The sequence below is a fragment of the Plectrocnemia conspersa genome, unplaced genomic scaffold (assembly GCF_051122295.1).
Source record: "Plectrocnemia conspersa isolate PC_06_02 unplaced genomic scaffold, ASM5112229v1 ptg000007l, whole genome shotgun sequence".
Lineage (NCBI taxonomy): Eukaryota > Metazoa > Arthropoda > Insecta > Trichoptera > Polycentropodidae > Plectrocnemia > Plectrocnemia conspersa.
This window is the reverse complement of record NW_028277171.1, coordinates 6,516,110-6,529,477: the sequence shown is the minus strand read 5'-3', so window position 1 is coordinate 6,529,477 and position 13,368 is coordinate 6,516,110. Positions and strand designations below refer to the sequence as shown.

General features: G+C 32.7%; 2 protein-coding genes across 7 annotated transcripts; one reads left to right on the top strand and one right to left on the bottom strand.

The window, feature by feature from the left end:
• The first annotated feature begins 7 nt into the window (after positions 1-7).
• On the top strand, positions 8-11,702 carry LOC148233756 (chymotrypsin-C-like). Of its 6 annotated transcripts, none has more exons than XM_088189023.1 (14): positions 8-1,559; positions 1,629-1,764; positions 4,606-4,837; positions 4,903-5,282; positions 6,072-6,218; positions 9,576-9,707; positions 9,787-9,879; positions 9,943-10,080; positions 10,140-10,286; positions 10,349-10,466; positions 10,538-10,639; positions 10,698-11,042; positions 11,108-11,264; positions 11,328-11,702. In XM_088189023.1, the coding sequence occupies exons 3-14, from the start codon at positions 4,613-4,615 to the stop codon at positions 11,531-11,533; spliced, it is 2,190 nt and encodes a 729-aa protein (XP_088045149.1). In that variant the 5' UTR covers positions 8-1,559; positions 1,629-1,764; positions 4,606-4,612; the 3' UTR covers positions 11,534-11,702. The 6 variants fall into 6 exon arrangements, with proteins under 6 accessions (XP_088045149.1, XP_088045146.1, XP_088045148.1 ...); XM_088189020.1 differs by having other exon boundaries at positions 9,573-9,707; XM_088189022.1 differs by having other exon boundaries at positions 1,365-1,555; positions 9,573-9,707.
• On the bottom strand, positions 11,616-13,159 carry LOC148233755 (NADH dehydrogenase [ubiquinone] 1 alpha subcomplex subunit 7-like). The gene is made up of 5 exons (XM_088189032.1): positions 13,086-13,159; positions 12,837-12,965; positions 12,663-12,751; positions 12,493-12,591; positions 11,616-11,783 (listed from the first exon to the last, which is right to left on the bottom strand). Exons 2-5 carry the CDS (start codon positions 12,903-12,905, stop codon positions 11,714-11,716), a joined length of 327 nt encoding a protein of 108 aa, XP_088045158.1. The 5' UTR covers positions 12,906-12,965; positions 13,086-13,159; the 3' UTR covers positions 11,616-11,713.
• Between the last annotated feature and the right edge of the window lie 209 nt (positions 13,160-13,368).

Below are 13,368 nucleotides of genomic sequence, written 5' to 3'. Positions count from 1 at the left end.
CTATAGGCGCATGATAATCGACTATTTTTGCCACGAAATCAAATATATTACCGCCAGAAATTTATATTATTTCATTATTAATGAAATACATCAAATGTTCGATTGATAAGAAAAAGTCGAAGATGTACTTAAATTTGTGCTTTTTAAAAAAAATAATTAAGGAAAAATACATGACCCTTTTACAAAGTAAAATTAAAAATACATATTTTTTTAAATCATTAGGCTAATGACATTTATAATTATTTACTTAACTGTAGACCTGAAGCAACTAAAATGAATCACTAGTGCTACTCCACACCGGGCAAGTGTGTTATAACCGGTTTTGTGGCCGCAATGGCGGAGAACCCTTTGAACCTGAGTTGCGAAAAATGTTTAGTGAATTTAAGCTTGAAATCCAGATATATATCTAGGTATTTGATACTCACTCTCCATTTAATGTAGTTCTATCATGTAAAGGCAAGGAACGTTTGTGCGTTGAAAATATAATTGCTTAAGTTTTGTCATGGTTTATTTTAATTTTTCATTATTATAGTTGTGTAAAGATTTTAGTAACTTAATTGGTTTAAGACCATAAGAACTGGTTATTACGGCTTTGGTTAGTATTTTTTTAAATATGAATGTCATTAGTATATATAATGAGGAGGAATGGCCCCAGCAGACTACCCTACGGAACTCCAACTAAAATTTTACGCGGTATCGATAGTGCTTATTGGCAATATTTATTATTTAGCAATACAACATAGCTTCGATTTTTCGGATATGAAAGTATTATGTGTATAAGATAATTAGTGGTTTATATTTAGATAATGTTTAGGTTAAGTCGTCATGCTGTGGCATGACGGCCTAACTTATAAAGTATCACCGTTTGCAGTGTCGAATGCTTTTTCTATATCTAGCATTAATATTCCTGTACATTTTTTAATATTGAATTGGCAGTCTTTAAAAATAATTCCGCACAAGTCTAAACCAGGCTAATGATGAAATGTGTACAATAACGTTTAATCAGGTTTTGTGTAACGTTTCAAATGATTTTATATAATACTAATGAATAAGCCGCTGTTGATGAGTCATACGCTGTGTTCGTTATAACATTTCTTGTTATACTATAACTGAGGTGACCAGATTTCCTCCTTTGTCCTTCTTGAATAAAAATTACCAAGAGCTTTTTATTGAGCTCTAAATTTTCGAACTGAACTTTTTTTTAGCCCTCGCGGCAATTGTCTTCCTAACTTGTCTTTCTAATATTTAGAACAACAATTTTTGAAACGGCCTTTTTTTATAGCTCCCGCAGCAATAATGACCTTTTTATTTTTAGAGTCCTTTGATATTTTCAAAATATGATCACATTTTTGTTAAGCTTTCAGCTTAATATTTAAACATATTTTCGCCCTATCCCTTCCATTGAGTGGGCAACTAGTGCATCACAGGGCTTTTCCGCCTTTTTGAGATTTAGTAGGAGAGGGAAAACCCGCGTACCAACCAATACTTACCGCCAGGGTCGAACTGGTCGCGTGTTTGAGTACTGCTTGATCTGAGTTCGTCATAGATCGCCGTCGTGAGTGCGTGTTTTGTGTTTGTGCATTATAATTACCCCCTTATCACGTAATTGACCTACGATTCTACTCTAGATCCGATCGCCGCTCATATCCGTCGGAAAAATTTTCGATTCGGAGGCCCTTCCTCTTGTCTTGGAGAAAAGACAATTTCCCAGAGGAGAAAATTCAAGGTTCGATCTGCAATATATACGATAAACCTATGACATTGGTGCGTATTTCCTTTATTATTTATGCATTTTTATGTGAAGCGTAATGCGTATCGCGATGCATAATGCCACTATTGCGTTGTGTGGAAATCTGTTATTTCGAAAAACTGTTGAAATTTAACCTAAAGTCGATTAAGCTCGATGAAATGGCTATTGGTAGCTTTAAATCTAAATTTGTGAAAGACGAGTTTTGTTTCTAATATATTTTATTTTGAAAAAAGCATCAAAACTATTAATATAAATAGTCATTATTTTTTTTATCCCAAATAAAACTATTAAAAACAACTTACATTTATGCTCTTTATATCGCGCAAGGACGTAACCATATTGCTAAATTATGAAAACATATATGTCCTCTTGCACTAAAATACAAATCCTACTATTAAAATTTGATAAAAAACTTTTTTTACCAACTTTTTAAAATCGTAAGTAGTAAATCTAATAAAGCTTTAATTAAAAAAAATAATATGTTGTATGGTATTTTATTTTACATTGCCAATTTTCATTAGGAAAATCTGTCCATCTACTGTCTTTGTGAAACAATTTTATATTTTAAAATTGCGAAATATTCATATTGTATGTATGACAGTGAGGGGTAAGTCCCCCCCCATCCTTTAATTTGGGCAGAAAAATGCATGTCATTTAATGAAATACTATTAATCTTAACGAAATATTAAAATAAACGAAAACTCATTGGCTAACTTTTGAACTTCCCCCCCCCCCCTGAAATAATCAGAAATGACGTCCCTGATTCTATACCATAAATTCTCAGGTTATCCTTATTTTATAAAATGTGTCATTTAAGTGAAATCATTTCGAAATACATTTTCACTGGTAGATTAAATATTTTTACTAGTGAAAATATAATTTATCTGGCTGGTGCTAGTAAAATTATATGATTTCAACTTTTACATACGTAGTAATATATACATTTACACACTTATAGGATGTATAATATAATTGCCAGTAGATATATATTTCTACTAGCGAAAATAGATTTTAATTGATAGTCGCTTTTGAAATTATATGTTGCTTTAAAATATATATGAAGCGCAATTTGACAGTTGCGAAACGTTCATTTTCTATTTAAATCGAAAGTTAAATTACACGAATTAAGTAAACCCAGCTACCATAATGAAAGTTCTAAAACTAATTATAGTTTTAGACCTTTCATTAGGCCAAGTCTCAGTGGAAAATAAGCGGAAGAAGTACAGCCAAAAGTCGCATATCGCATATTGCTCCATGGTTTATTTACACTTCGATATTATGCTGTTTTAAAAATATGATAGCCATCCTTACCGATATTACGAGTATTGGTCAAAGTGTATTCAAACCTAATTTTGATCAATAGGAGGGCGCAAAAACAATTATCACTTCTCAGAAGTAAAAAATTCACGTCAAAAGCAATAAAATCGTGTCGGCGCCGACATGATTTTATTGCTTTTGACGTGAATTTTTGACTTCTGAGAAGTGATAATTGTTTTTTGCGTTCTTCTATTGGTCAAAATTCGGTTTAGATATGCTTCATTCGATTCTTACTTATTGTAAATCATAATATTGTTACTTCTTATCTTCTTCTCAATGATCCGAGTCCCTCGCTGTCGCTCAACCCCGGTGTTGCCAGTGTAGCTCCAGGGTTAATATCTGTATTGATCCCCGCAGTTCCGAAACCTTATTAGGCACTCTATTAGTAAATTTTATAAATCTGTGTTCATAAGAGTGGCAGTTATATTTTCACAAACTACCTTTATATGTAAAATCTGTTTCAAAACCACACGAAAATATTTTTTAAAAGTGCGAACCGTGTTACTCGTTTGTGTAAAGACAAATATCAATATAATTTCAATTGAATGCCAATGTAGTTTTACTGATACTAAGCAGTGATATTGTAAATTATTTGTTTGAAACATTTTAACCTTCTGAGTTAGTAAAATTATATTTATAGTAGTGAAAATATAACTTCACTAATAATACACGTTCACTGTAACACTTTCAACTCTGGCGATCATAAGCAAGCCGCATACCTTCGAAATAAGGTGATCCAACTTGAGTTTCCGAATTTTTTTATAATCAAATGTTAAGTTTATAAAAAATTCCGAAGATATCCTTTATTTGTATTTTTTTAATATTTATATGTAAAATATAATCCGATCTTTTTAAAAAAAAAAAAAAATTAATTTTGTTTAATTAATCGAACATTTGATTTTTAAAAAGCTTGGAAACCGAAATTGGATCATCTTTATTAATTATGAATATTAATAATTAATGGGGTTACTTGTGCTTATTTTGGCTACTTCTATCGAAGTGTCGTCTCGTTCGCGTGCGACCTTGACCCTCGTGAGAAAACCATTTTACCTTGACATCGAAGGACCAGTGAAACCCCTTATTCGTATTTTTACATATCTTACAATAATTAGATTTACACTGAGCATATTATAATAATATTAAAGTTACTTTAGAAACTCCTTTATAAAGAAATAGTGATATATAAAAAAATGATCGCATGACATAGGCATCTATGTAAATCACACCTATAGAACATTATCCATAATAAATATTGTAATTACCTCAATCATATCTTCTCCGAGTAAATTAAAACACTAGTCAAGTAATATTTCATAAATAAAAGGAAATGCTAATCACAGCAGTGTGTACAAATAATTAATTAATCTAGCCATTAAGCAACCAGGATGTTTTAAGACATCACCGCATTTTACCGACATTCTCAGAAATACAGTTATGAAGTGTTATATTAACGTATTCATTTCAACGTTCATGGAAAGCAAAAAACGTAATATCAATATGACATTCCACACAATGAGTGATTAATATATTGTTTACAGATCCATAATGAATAATTATAAATCAATATGCATACTTATTGGAATACTATGCGTATGCAATGTAAATTCTCAAATCGACAATATCGAATCTCCGTGTCCTCAAATCTTTAACTATGAGGCTTCCACGTCCGAATATGGAAAGTGGTACGGAACGATATTGATAAGCAGTCAAGTGACTTTGTATGGATTTTGGATAGATATTATATTGGACGGAGAAGCAGAATCAATTGGGGTAATGTTTGAGAACTTGGCAGCTAAAAGTTTGAGCGTTTATTTATATTTTTTATTTTTTTGTAGAACTGGATAGGAGATGTTTCAACAACGAACAACATGCATTTCAAGATTGAGAATAAGAGACATGTGATAAACCCTTTCTCGTCCACGTCCGTCAGATTCTTTGTCAAATATAATCCTTTATATTCTACACCGAGAGTAAAGTACATAAGGCTTAACGGTCAGCAAATATGCTCTTCTACAAACACCGAAGCGACCACTCAAATAAGCACGTCTTCAACGCCCGTTAGAAGAACTTCAAACCAGCGAAATAATGGACGCTATCCGACCACAATGACGTCACACGTTGAAGCTTTATCGTTGAACAATCAAAAAAATAGCAACAATTACAATGATAATACAAACAAAAGGGTTCACGATATAGTAACACCCAGAATAACTAGGTTAGTGTGTAATTATTATGTGAGTCCAAAGATTTGTGTGCATATTTAAGAAATTTTAGAACAATATGTATATATTCCAAGAAATTGTTTGTCTTCTTATCTGCCGTTTTCATCTTTACATTTACTTCAAATGTTAATCAACAGCATATATCTTTACTTATTCTTACTACAGAGTAAACTGCACCCTCACGCTGTAGTATTTTTTTTAAATAGTCATACATTGACTACCTCTTAATAGTGGCAATTTTTCACCACAAGTTACAATGCAGTCACAAAACGGCTGAAAAAATTTGTGAAGAAATTCACTTTCTAAGCTTGAATAATATTATCATCTCCTGATGGAGGTAAAGTATATTAGAGAAGCGAAACAATATCTGAAAATGTTACAATTGAAGCTATGGGCATCAAATCTTTGAAATATTGTCTTATAATCAGTGGCGTAGTTATGGTGGGGCAGAGGGGGCGGGCCGCCCCAGGCGGAACTTGCTTGGGGGCGGCATATTCGCGATGGAATCGTCTAGTGTAGTTCTTAACCCTGAATAAACTTAAATTTATGTAAATCTACGAATACCAAGAGCTTAACACTAATCAATTTATTATTTTAAGAAATGCTGATTTTATGACCCTGTAAAAAATGTATGGGGGGGCGGCAATTTTAAGGATTGCCCCGGGCGGCACATACCTTAGCTACGTCACTGCTTATAATACTCAAAATTTTGGACTGACCTGTTTGATATGTGCATATATGAATTTTTATGAATATTTAATATTTATTTTATTTTAAAATAGGGAAGATGAATCACACAATAATAACACAAACAACTATAGAACTCAGAGCAATCCATCTAGCAGTGATACAAGAAATAGAGAAACTTCTAATTCGTTTACAAACACTTACAACACCAACACCAATAATGACGTCAGCAAAGAAAATAAGTAAGTATATTCCATATTTTTTTATAAGCAAAAAAGACAATATGCTACCATCTGTGAAGACTACAAAAAACTTATTCAGTCTCTTTGTCAAAGTCAAAATAAATCTCCCTCATTAACCTGAGTGCTGCCAAGTTTTGACCATAATAAACATAAATAAATATATATATAAATAGGCCCCCTACATTTTATTTATAAATTTATGAAAATTATTTATTTAATTACGCATAGATACAAATTAATTATTTACACTCTTATTTTTTAATTACTTTAATTTATTGTAATATAATTCTTCATAATTATATAGGAAATATTTTTTAACCCTACGCATTCCGATATGATTTCACTGAAATAACATATCTTAAAAAATATTTTTGGAATAGATACGAGACTATATTTTTTAGATTTTTTTTAGGGATAATCCGAGAATTTTGTGGTTTAGAATCAGGGAAATAATTTCAGCTTTTATCGGGGGGGGGGGGAGGCAAAAGTTGGCTAATTAGTTGTCGTTTTTTTTAAATATTTATAGTATTTCATTAAATTTAAGATTCATAATATTTCATGCATTTCATGGCAAAGCCCTACTTGCCCCCGCCCTTCAAATAACATCCCTGTTCCAAACCGTCTAGGGTAAATACATAGGTCTAGTCACCACAATCCTCACAGTTGGGTGAAAGAGTGGTGAGAATATGAGAGATCTGCAATGCAACATTATTTAGAAATTAATTATATAATCGACTTTTAACTGTGTTACTCTTTAAAGAATATTTTTATTAAATAAAAAATAATACATTATTGAGTCTGTCCTAATTTTTTCAACGCCTCTCATGTATGTAGCAATATGCAAATTTAAAAATTGCATACTTTGCTTAGTCAATGTGTGCACTGTCAAATCACTTTAGTTACAGTATACATAAAATAATTTATGAACAATGTAACTAGGTATTGTATACTCTCACTATTCTGTGTTTGCCAAAGTATTCAAAATTAAATTATTTATATATTAAAAGGTATTTTTAACTATTTGTGTAAGGTAAATCTTGACTCCTTTTAAGTAGATTCGTTGCATAGAGTTATTCATGGAGTGATCCCTATTCTGACTCTACGATTTGTCGCTCGCGATTAGGTTGTTCGTTGACGATGTAACTAGCTTACGTTGGAGAGTTCACACACTCACTACCTAAAGCAGTGATTCCCAAACTATGTGCTGCGACACACAAGTGTGCCGCGAGAGATTCCAAAGTGTGTCGCGAGATTTTCAAAAAATATTTAAATTTAAAAAAAGTGTCACGAAAGTTACATTGAATTCGGTTTTATAAGACAAGAGTCTGAAGCTGGTGACATTACGTTTTGTTTGATTTGCAACGCAAAGTTATCCAATGAGTCTTGTCCCAAGCAAACTTAAGAGACATTTAGAATTGAATCATCACTCTTTCAAGCATAAACCGCGAAGTTACTTTGAAAATCTAGAGGCTCAAAAAACCAGGCAATCAAAAAAGTTGCCATCGTTCATCAAGCTTCCGGAAAAAGGACTCATTGTCAGTTACAAAGTTGCACATTTGCTCGCATAGCATAAAAAAGCTCACACAACAGCCGAAAAAGTCATCGCCCCAGCACTGGCGATAGTTGTAGAAACCATGCTTGGAGCTGAAGCTGCAGCTAAACTCAAATCTGTTACATTTTCTAATAACACAATATCGCGGAGAATCGAAGACTTGTCAGCAGACTTGCAAAACCAAATTCGAGAGGATTTCGAAATATCTGACAAACTTTGGTCTCTTCAAGTGGATGAATCAACTGACATCAGTGGAAAAGCTCAAGTCCTCGCCTTTATTCGGTACATCAGAGAGAATAGATTTGTCAACGAATTTCTATTTTGCAAAGATTTGAAAGGTACGATGAGAGGACAAGATATGTTTGAGTTAGTGGATGAAAACGTAGAGCTGTTCAAATTAAATAGGAATAACTGCGTGAGTATCTGCACCGATGGATGCTCATCAATGTTGGGAAAAAGAAGAGGATTTGTAACTCTGGCACGTCAAAAAAATTTGAATATAATTGATGTTCACTGTATAATTCATAGAGAAGCGCTCGTATCAAAGTCCTTGCCTCAAGATCTTCAAATTGTTTTGAATCAAGTCGTCCAGGTTGTTAATTCGTCCACTTCAGTCCCGAATTTTCAGTCAACTATGCGATGCGATGGATTCCGAATACAAATGTCTGCTCTTCCATACGGAAGTTCGATGGCTGTCGAAAGGAAAAGTTTTGAAACGGCTTGTGCATCTCAGAGTTGAAGTTATTTCGTTTCTTGAGGTTGCAGAACACAGATTTGAATTTGATATCCATGACGTGATTTGGTGGTTGAAAGTTCAATTTCTTTCGGATTTGTTCGACAAATTAAACGCCCTCAATTCAAGTCTGCAAGGACCAGTCGAGAATATCATCACAACAATATCAAAATTGAAATCGTTTGATGGAAAACTAGCAATGTGGAAGGCCAAGATCTTGAAACGGGATTTCGATTTCTTTCCAACCGTCAACGAATCCCACAAATTCTCGCTTCTCTCACTGAACTGCAAAAAGCTTTCCAGCATTACTTTCCATCACTCTCTCTCGACGAATATGAGTGGATAATAAATCCATTCGCAAACAATAAAACAACCAATTTAACAAGTGATGAGGAGGAGCAGCTGATTGATTTGCGCAACGATATTTTTTGAAATCGAAATTTAACGAACTGAAGTTAGATCAATTTTGGCTTTCCTCACAGAAATCACATCCTTTGATAAGCTTAAGAGCAGTTAAAATCCTTTTACCATTTTCTTATGCTATGCTAGTTTGGATTTTCAGCATTGACTGAAATTCTGTCAAAAAAAAGAGAAAGGCTACTGAGAATCGATGATGAAATGCGTACATGCTTATCAAATTTTGAACCACGATTCGAATTGATTTGCTCACGGAAGCAAGCACATCCAACTTATTGATAAAGAATATCTTTTTGTGTTTTAAAAATTAATTTATATTGATAATAAGAGTTATTTTGAAAAATAAATTTGATTTCTGATTCAATTTTTTCGTCATTTCTTAGAAATTCATACGTTGGTGTAAACAGGTGTGTCGCGAAAATTCTTGATTTCTTTTACTGTGTCGTGGGCCAAAAAAGTTTGGGAATCACTGACCTAAAGCATACATTATCTAGTAAAACAATACACAAAATTTAAATTGTAAGCTTTAACTTAAGCTCATAGTTAGTTCATACTTTGTCTAGGCATTGCATACTTTATAAAAATTTAGCATTTTAACTGTAACATGTACATTTATATGGTTGTATCTAATTTTTTTAATTTATTATTGAAGTAGAGAAGTTGAAGCACACATTAATAACACAAACAATTATCGAACTCAAAGCAAACCGTCTAGTAGTGAGACAAGAAATAGAGAAACTTCGTTTATAAACTACAATACCAACACCGACGTCAGCAGTGAAAATAAGCAAGTATATTATTTATTTTTTTTATAATTGTTCAATATATTCATATTTTATTTTACACTATTTTTCATAATATTTCAGTCGAGAACAGCCCAATTTTCAAACAAACAATCAAAACAGAAATACTCACGTATCTAATCAAACTCCAAATCGTGATACATCAACTAATAATAAGTGAGTCATTAAAATATATTGTGATATTAAGATAACACTTTTAATGATTTTTAAACATTAAAGTCAGCACAAAAACGATAGGCGAACTTCACAAGATGCTAATACGCAGTATTCGACTGCAGATTTTGAATCAACAACGAAACGTATCTATCTGTCTCAGAGCAATAGAGAAACGCAGACTTCAAATTACGACTATTCAAAGTATGTATTGTATTTTATGTAGATTCAAACAAGATAATTTTTAATAAATCGTTTTTCAGTCCTTCAAATTCAGACGGAAGAGTGAGACCGATCATTCGAGATATTTATAGCCGTCCAAACAATTTCAACGATAGACAGACTAGCACTACGCGTAAACCGACTACTAAAAGATTTACATTCGACAGAAGAGATGACGACTATACCGAGTGAGTAAATTACTTGAGACATGTTCGTTATATTATACATTACCGTATTACTTGATTTGTAGCTCAGATTCTAATAAGGATGACAGCAAAAACAATGATTATTATGAGAGTGATTTTGGATTGCCGACAAATGCAAAGATAAGTCCAACTCCTTTGCCGATCAACGATAACTATGAAGAAGTAAATATAATATACTTGACAATTCAATTTTCTGAATAATTTTATAGTTATATTATTTAAAAATGTTATAGAAATGTGGAGTTGTCGCTGCTCAACCAACACCGCTCATTGTTGGCGGTATAGCGACATCAGGAGGTCAGTGGCCGTGGCACGTTGCTATCTATCAGACTCAGGTATGAAACATATTCTTTTTATTTTTATAAGATGTATATGAACAACTTTATTTTATAGACCGTAGACAGCAAATATATATGCGGCGGATCTTTAATCTCCACATCACACGTGATAACCGCAGCGCATTGCGTAACCAGAAAAAGCACTTCCCGTAAAGTCAATCCTCAAACGCTTACGGTATATTTGGGAAAATATAATCTACGAAGATCGACGGATTCCGTTCAAATAATGCTGGTGCGAAGAATCTTTACACATCCTCAATACAACTCTTCAAACTTCTACGCTGATTTGGCAGTATTGAAGTTTACTAAGCCGAGTGATTATACACTGCATGTACGTCCTGTGTGCCTTTGGAAAGATACCGAAACTGATCTGTCGAATATTATAGACAGGGAAGGAACTGTGAGTATTCAAAGAGTCGTTTGAACAATTCCATGTTTGGTTTTATTATTAAATGTGGTTTTTAGGTAGTCGGATGGGGATTCGATGAAGACGGACGAGTGACGGAAGATCTAACATTAGTTAAAATGCCAGTCGTTAAGCAGTCGACGTGTCTTTGGTCTTTTAAAGAATTTTATACGCACTTTACTTCAGAGCAGTCGTACTGTGCCGGATATGAAAATGGTACATCTTGAAAGAATAACATAATAATAATAAATTATTAATTTGCTTTACAATTATTTGTAGGTACGTCCGTTTGCAATGGAGATTCAGGCGGCGGAATGGTATTTCCAGATAACGAAAACAGCTATTCGCCTATATGGCGATTAAGAGGTTTAGTGTCTATAGGAGTCGCAAAGCAGTATGAATATCGTTGCGATCCATATCACTACGTCGTGTTTACGGATGTTGCACAATTTCTTGATTGGATCAAAGAGAGATTATTAGAATAATTTATTTTTAGCTCATACGAGACTGATAAGAGTTTTTGAGTATTTTTTTATACATGTTAACTTTATAATTAAAAAAACATTGTTTCAACTTGCAACGAAATTTATTATGTACACATATTTAATAAAACTATTTGCTATTAAAGTTAAATAAAAGATTTGAATAAGAAAATCACTAAGCGTTTAATAATGTTTATCCCACTGGAATACTTGACCAGGAGTTATATGCCTTTGACCCACTTTTGCTGCTTCTCTGTAAAAAAAATGATAATTAAAAATATAGAATCATACAATAAGGTCATGATGGCAAACATGTTACTTTTGGCTCTCATATATTATACTTAAAACTGAAATCCAATATATCGACTGGCGAGAATTTCCGGATTTAACATTATCGTAGAAAAAACAATCTGATACATTTTTAATAGGCTGTAGTATATTTGCTTTAGAGGAAAGTAATATAATTTTTTAAACATATATTTTGAATAATAAGTTAATGGACCAACCACTTAAATTGACCAGAGATAAATATAACACAAGTTATAAACATTAAATATATGAGATTTTCCATTTCAGTAATTTTAATTTTGAAAATATCAAGAACACTAAAAATAAAAAGGTCATTTCGGATTTTTTGTTGATGAACAAAGACAAATTGTTATTGAACCTAAAAAAAAGGTCATCACGGAATATTTTGTCCGAGGACAGATTGTTGCGGGGGCTAAAATGATATTTTTTCAAAGGCCATCTCCGAATTCTTTTGTTGGAGAAATTGCTACGAGAGTTAAAAAAATTGTTAAAGGAGAAAATACTTCTGTTCACTTTAATTATATAGGATTATGATGAAAGCTGTAGTGAAAACAGATACATCAATTATCTGCAAGGTTTAATGTTACTATTCCAACTTTCAAGCGTTGGAGAGAGACAGAAATATGATATAGTGATTAATAAATTAAACATACCCTTTCTTGCCAGACGCTTCCAAGCTAAGAGTGCCTATATCAATCGGTGGTTTTACCTCTCGCCTACCATCTCTAGCATAGTAATAATTGGCCGCCAACCTACATTCGTCGTTAAAAATAAACAAAATAAATGAACCAGAATAAAGTATCATTGATTTTCAAAATATTACTTATGGGCCGGTCCCTCGGGAAGAACTGGTTGCGGCTGAGTTCGCGCAGATTGATTTTCTTCATAACGAAACGCAGTTCGACGCCATCCCTGCGAGAAAATTCAACAACATAACCTTATCGTTAAAATTACATAACACTCGAAAAGAACGTCATAAACGCATATGGTAACATACGCCTAAGAGAAGCGCTCTTATGTGCTGTAATATTGGAGATACGTCCCTCAAAGGAACTTTTTTCGACATGTTGACGCGAATGAACGTATTTAGTTCGACAAACGTCAAATGACACTTTTCGGGCTTAACCTTAAAAAATACGACCATGATATTTTTTATATAAATTGATAAAATTGCACAAAAATATTCATATTATCGACATTACTCTTATAAAATATGCATTTTTAAATAAATTAATTGGATACTTGCTAGTTAGCATTGTGCCACGCTCAAAAACAACCAATTGTTACTCTCCACTGCGTTTTCTATGGCGTTCAAACCCAAACCTAACCTAAACAAATTAACCATTATATCATTATTATATTCGTTTATGCTAGGTTTGGGTTTCAACAGCAAATGAATATTTTATAACTGTCAATTTTGAGCTGCATTACAAGTAATGATAAATGATTGTTTGGTAATTAAGAATACGAATAAAATTATTGGAGCAGCTTACTTGAATTTTAAGAGAGCTTTTGAAACAATAGACAGA

Coding starts and splice junctions, on each gene's coding strand:
- LOC148233756 (XM_088189020.1), top strand. CDS start 4,613: ATGAATAATTATAAATCAATATGCATACTTATTGGAATACTATGCGTA. Junction 10,640..10,697: donor TTGCTATCTATCAGACTCAG/GTATGAAACATA, acceptor TTTATTTTATAG/ACCGTAGACAGCAAATATAT. Junction 11,043..11,107: donor TTATAGACAGGGAAGGAACT/GTGAGTATTCAA, acceptor TGTGGTTTTTAG/GTAGTCGGATGGGGATTCGA.
- LOC148233755 (XM_088189032.1), bottom strand. CDS start 12,905: ATGTCGAAAAAAGTTCCTTTGAGGGACGTATCTCCAATATTACAGCAC. Junction 12,752..12,836: donor TAAGAGCGCTTCTCTTAGGC/GTATGTTACCAT, acceptor ATTTTCTCGCAG/GGATGGCGTCGAACTGCGTT. Junction 12,592..12,662: donor CCCGAGGGACCGGCCCATAA/GTAATATTTTGA, acceptor CGACGAATGTAG/GTTGGCGGCCAATTATTACT.